This window comes from Cupressus sempervirens, chromosome 7, assembly GCF_028749045.1.
Source record: "Cupressus sempervirens isolate cs-2001-9-10 chromosome 7, ASM2874904v1, whole genome shotgun sequence".
Classification (NCBI taxonomy): Eukaryota; Viridiplantae; Streptophyta; class Pinopsida; order Cupressales; family Cupressaceae; genus Cupressus; species Cupressus sempervirens.
In genome coordinates, this window is record NC_143124.1 from 722,443,236 (window position 1) to 722,449,166 (window position 5,931).

A 5,931-nucleotide genomic window follows, 5' to 3' on the forward strand; every position below is an offset into this window, starting at 1 on the left:
ATATGGTAACTATGGTGGGAAGACGAAACAAACTAAAGGGAAAGTAGGGTACTATGGATAAAAGGAGATATAAATGATAAGGATAAACGATTGAACCAACGGAAATACAAGGTTAGGTCAATGCAAGACAAAAGGAGGTAAGAATTAGCAAGGGAAGGAAAGAGATATAGCTAACTTAGAGAAAGAGAAATATAGGGAACAAGATAAAGGTTAGAGGAAGATAAAGGGCAAGATAATGAAGGGATAAAATGGGAAGGATTGTAGATAAGAATATATGAAAAATATGGGGTGTCATGAAATTATAGAGATGGTGAGAGAATAATAAATAAAGGGGAGAGGTGGGAATTACAAAACTAGACATGTGGATATTGAAATTGTGGGGAAGGAAGGAAGAGACATTGGGAGGAGGGAAAATGAAGATAAAGGTATGTGAATAGGTTAAAAAGGTGTTGGAATGAGAAAACTAGATGTCCATAAAGATGAAGAGACCTTAAGAAGAGGGAAAGAGAATAAAAAGATATATAAATAAGTTTAACTAGGTGTTTAAAAATAACATGAATCCCTATAAGTGAGAACTTACCAATTTAATTACTTAATTATATTAAATTAATTATTTAAAAAAATGCTTAGCCTTATTTAACCTTGTGCTTATCTAAAATAAATATAAATAAATTTTAGGAAAATAAATTCTTTAATGATATGGGAGTAGGATGTCCCATCTTTTGAAGTTTGCATATATTCTATAAACTTTTGTTGGACAATGTTTTTGGATGAATTAGAATGCACCCTCGAGAGTGTTTCTGATTAATTAAAAATTTAGCACAAATATATATTTGTGATTTTTAAATTAGTTATGGATTAAAACGGGTATGATCTCCAAGTGGAAGCCCAAACCAGAGGTGTATTCCGCCATTGGAGAATGATTTGATTGTCTGAATTTTGTAGCGTGTAATGCCATCCTTTGTGAAACGCCAACATATCCCTCGCCTGCGCCATGTTTTCTTCGCTTATCTCTGCCCCCTCCCCTCTAAATCCACATTTTCCCGGCAGATCACACACCCTGCATTCCATCAATTCTCTCTCTTTTTCCTTCGTCTCCATTCCATCACCAGAAAACGCTCTGCAAATCTTGGGCGCCAAGAAAGTGTTTTCCATGACAGTCCTCGCCAAACCCTCGTCGGGCAGCCCGGCCTCCATGGACTCCACCATGGCACTGAAATACTCCATCGTGTCGCTGAGGTGGCCTCCGTAGTCCTTCCATTCGCTTGCCACGCCAGCACATGCCCACGCCACGAAGGCCTCTCGCACGCCACGTGCTACCGAAATGAACTCCACAATCTGCGCCTTGCTTCGCTGGCACCGCATATGTGGCAGGTTCAGCATCAGGTTGAAAACCATGGAAACATTGCTCTGTTCTTCCCGCTGTGCGGCGGAGAATATGTGGTTTCTGAGGTTTTCCAATCTGATTTGTTCGTAATGGAAGGGAATTCTCACAGAAGCGGCGTAGGCGGCGAGTTTCGAACCCGTCTTTGATGCCGACGCCACGTCATCGTCCCAGAGAACGGCCGTAATGCGAAGCAGATCCAGTGTTTTAGGGCTTTCCGCCACTAGGGCTTCCATTAATGGCGGCCATTGCAGGCCCTCTGCTACATCAAAGTCGACAATGTGGATTCGCTTTGCGTTATTTGAGGCGAAATGCTCTAGAATGCCCTGATTTGCCGTGAAATGTGCAAATCTTGAGTAAGGGTAGAGCTGACAGAGCGCCTGAAAGGCGCTCTTACTGGTCTGTGTACAAAGCTCCTTCAATGATCTGCTCCCTGCGCTTTCAGAGGCCTCTTGGTCTCTGAAATTATCAAGACAATAGTACGCCATTCTTTCCTCGTGGCTTCCTGTCAGGGACATCCTCCGCCGCAGCCGATTCTCAATAACTTTTGCCAAATCCCAAGCTTCTCTCTCCAGCGCTTCGGCCCAAGCTTTCAGCAAATTCTTCAATACAATTCTCGTCTTCTCCGCTTCGTCTCCAATGTGGCAAGGAAGAACAATCTGAGGGGCTGAAGCTTCACATTGAACACGAGCTTCTTCGATTCTCATTAAATTAGGACTCGACGGATTAATTAAGCACTCGGCATGCTGAAAATTAGGGTCTGTAATGGACGAAAGAATATCGCTCTTATTAGGGCAAAACAGAGCGTTTTCACCGTATAAATTTTCATTGAATGGAGTTATAATTGCTTCCGGTTTAGAAAACAGCATTTCACTGCAGTTGTCAAGATCGATTGCGACTGAGGAAGGGGATTCGGGGTATGTAAATGAATTGAATATTCCGAGCGGATTTATTTCTTTGATCGAGCAATTGGACCAGGGTTCCCAACAGGTATCCATTGGAGTTGCAGCAGAGAAGAAATTGTCTACTTCATTGAAATTCCAGGAGGAATAGGCTTCCAATGCCATTGTAATTGCAGAGTGATGATTTTGTTTTCGTCTTCCTTTGCAGACACAAACTTATGAATGCATATTTATACTACTCCGATTCAAGCGAAAGTTCCAAATTTAAGGAATTTTTAGTAGTTACACAGAATTGTGAAGGTCCACGGCAGGAAATGTGTTAATCATTATAATTTTAGTGTAGAAAATAGAATCCTGTTGGAGAAGATTGCTTTCATGGTGATCAGGTCAAAAGTCAAGATCTTAATATCTTCTCAGATGCGATTTTGAAATTGCGAGGGAGGATCTGAAATTTGTCCAGTCTAGAGTTTCCAGATACAGTATTTTTCACGTATATTTGACCTGGTAAATCCATGCACGTATTGGGTAGTTTGCTTTCGTTGCACAACATGTTATTTGTTATTGATTTTTATAAATAAGATAAATTGGTGTGAGGAACATTTAAAATTAGAAATAGCCTTTTGAACGGAACAGCTTGATATAAACTATAATCTTGTTTATTTAGATACCGCAATTTGTTATTTGCACAATCTATAGAATATAATTATAACGTTTACCTTGGGCTAGATGTAATATGATTTGTTTATTGACCTGAAATAATATGATATTTACACAATTTATTCTAATTATAATGTTCTTTAAAATTGTGTCCTTGTATCTATTTTTCATTAAAAAATTATGAGAGAATATTTCTATTTATTTATTATGTTTATTCTTTCTGCCTCTTTTTTAGTAATCATTATTTTATTGTTACTAATGATAAAGTATTTAAAATGTGTTTTTAATTTATTTATTTCTCCAAAATGTGAGTATTTTAAAGATCATTATTTCTTTTGGAAAAAGAGGGGTAAAAATTTATTAAGATAAAGAAATACAACAAGGAGAGCTCAACAAGGAGCTCGATCTTGAGCAACAAGATCATCAAATTCTTGCACCATCTCAAAGGAAAGTTGCCCCCTATCCATAATATTCCAACCCGGATCATGACTAGAAGCCCATTTGACTAAACAATCAGCAGCTCTGTTCCATTCATGAAGAATATAAGTGAACCTAATGAACTGAAAAGAGGTAGAAAAGAGAATCATCTGATTAACAACAGTGGCCACCTGCCAACTAACATCTTCAAGCTCTTGTGAGGAAAGCAAGTTCACCACCACTTGGGAATCAGACTCACAGATAATCTTACTCCATCCTCGCAAGCAACACTGTTCCACAACATATAAAATAGCCTGAGCTTCCATGAGATTGTTAGTGTAATCACCCTTATGAACTGAGAAAAAGAATTTAACATCACCAGAACTGCAATGAGCCACTCCCCCAATACTAGCAGGGCCAGGATTCCCTCGGGAAGAACCATCAGTGTTAATTTTTCAGAACTCCACAGGGAGGAGGAGTCCAATGCCCATCCCGATTCACCCGACCTTTCCTTTGATGCTGAAGCTACTTGGACACAGAAGGAAACCTTTGAGCTACAACCCCATCCTGAAGATGAAGATTGAGGCGATTGCATATAGCAAGATCAACCGGATCCATACCCCCATCTAGCTCACACATCACTTGAATAGTTTCCTGAAGAGAATGTGAGATCTTCCACCAAAGATGCAAAACACCAAGCCGAACATCTTGGAATATTCGACAATTCCTCTCCATCCAGATATGCCAAAGCATGAACGATGGGCCAATAATCCAAGCAGTATGGAGAGGAGAAGACTTGGAGGGCGCATTTCCCACGCGAGCCCAGAACTCAGGCAAAGAGGAAGCATGCCTACAAGAGCAACCCCAAGCACTCCACCAAAGGTGCCATAACTGAATAGAATAGGAGCAATGGAAGAACAGATGAGAGATAGACTCCTCCCCATTACCACACAAAACACAATAAGAGGGGCCTTGAAATCCACGTTTACAAAGATTATCCCACGTAAGACAGCGGTTGTGAACCACTAGCCACATGAAAAAATTGCATTTGGACCAAGAAACTTTATTCCAAACTTGCTTCCACCAAGGGACTTCAGCATCCCCAAATAATTATCTAGTTATCTCTTGATACCTAGCAAAGACATGATATTTACCAGACAAGGTACCTCCCCAAGCCAAAACATCTGGACCTAGCAAAGAGGAACACTCTCTAGAGGCCAACATTTGAGAAAGCTCCTGACGATCCATGTCTGTGCCTCCAGGAGGCCAATCAGAAGAATGCTTCCATCTGTAACCAACAACAAGTCCCAATTGATAAGGAGTCTTGTAATGAGCCACTTTATCCAATCGAGCGGCATGAAAAGAGTCACAAAGAGTCTGAAGATGAGGGTACATGGATAATATGGATGGGAATCCATCCCAAGCATCAAACCAAAACAAAGCCTCATAACCTCCTTTACATATCCAGAATAGACCCCTCTTGACTAACACCGCACCTATCTTCAGAGTATCCTAGACCATTGAGCCACGACCTTCAAGAGGAAGTGCAAAAACAAAGCAAGGATCAACACCATGAAAATATTTATGAGTGATAATACGAGCCCAAAGTTGATGTTGTCCAGAGCACCATCACCAATAAAGTTTAGCAGCCAATGCTTGACTACTCAAGAGACTTGATCGAAGACCAAGACCACCCTCCTTTTTAGGCCTACAAAAAATCTCCCAACTAATCAAGCTCCATTTAGTACTACGCAAATTACCATTCCAAAGGAATTGCCGAGAAAGAGCATCAAACTCCTTGAGAAAGTAAACAGGAGCAGCCTGAACCATGCTTGAACTATAAGTAGGAAGAGCTTGGATAATAGATTGAAGAAGAGTAGCCCGAGCAACAATAGAAAACCATCTATGAGTCCAATGATTTACCTTATCCTGAAGCTTGGTAATCAAATTTTGCTAGAAGAGATGTGGCTGCCTAGAAACAGCAATAGAAATGCCAAGATAAGTCAAAGGAAGTGACCCAATCTGAAACCGCAGGATACCAACAATCCTTTGCTGAATAGAATCAGGAGTGTTAAAAAAGTAAATGGAAGATTTGTGCTCATTAACTTTCTGGCCTGAAGCTACCAAATAAATGTCCAAAGTATGTCGAAAGGCTTCAGCTTCCTTGATCCTAGCAAGACCTGCAAGAGAAAAATCATCAACAAATTGAAGATGGGAAAGAGAAGGCAAACCATTACCCCACCGCCACCCCTAAATAGAATTTTGGGACACTTGATACTTAATGAATCTACCCAAGACCTTAGCCATGATGATGAATAGATATGGGGAGAGAGGGTCACCCTAGCGGAGGCCTTTAGAGGCACCAAATAGCTGAGAAGGTTGACCATTAAGAAGAATAGAAAAAGAGGCAGAAGTAACACAACTCATAGTTCAACTCACCCAGTCAGAGCTAAATCCAAAAGAAAGAAGAATACTCGTTAGGAAACTCCATTTAACTCTATCGTAGGCCTTAGCCATATCTAGTTTAACAAACATTGCTCTCTCCCTTGAAGTAGCCATAGAGTGAATAAC

General features: G+C 40.4%; 1 protein-coding gene across 1 annotated transcript; it reads right to left on the reverse strand.

Annotated features, from left to right (window-relative positions):
- Window positions 1-858: 858 nt before the first annotated feature.
- On the reverse strand, window positions 859-2,451 carry LOC149549265 (protein NODULATION SIGNALING PATHWAY 2-like). The gene has a single exon (XM_089794296.1). The coding sequence runs from the start codon at window positions 2,449-2,451 to the stop codon at window positions 859-861; it is 1,593 nt and encodes a 530-aa protein (XP_089650422.1).
- Window positions 2,452-5,931: the final 3,480 nt, after the last annotated feature.

Coding starts and splice junctions, on each gene's coding strand:
- LOC149549265 (XM_089794296.1), bottom strand. CDS start 2,451: ATGGCATTGGAAGCCTATTCCTCCTGGAATTTCAATGAAGTAGACAAT.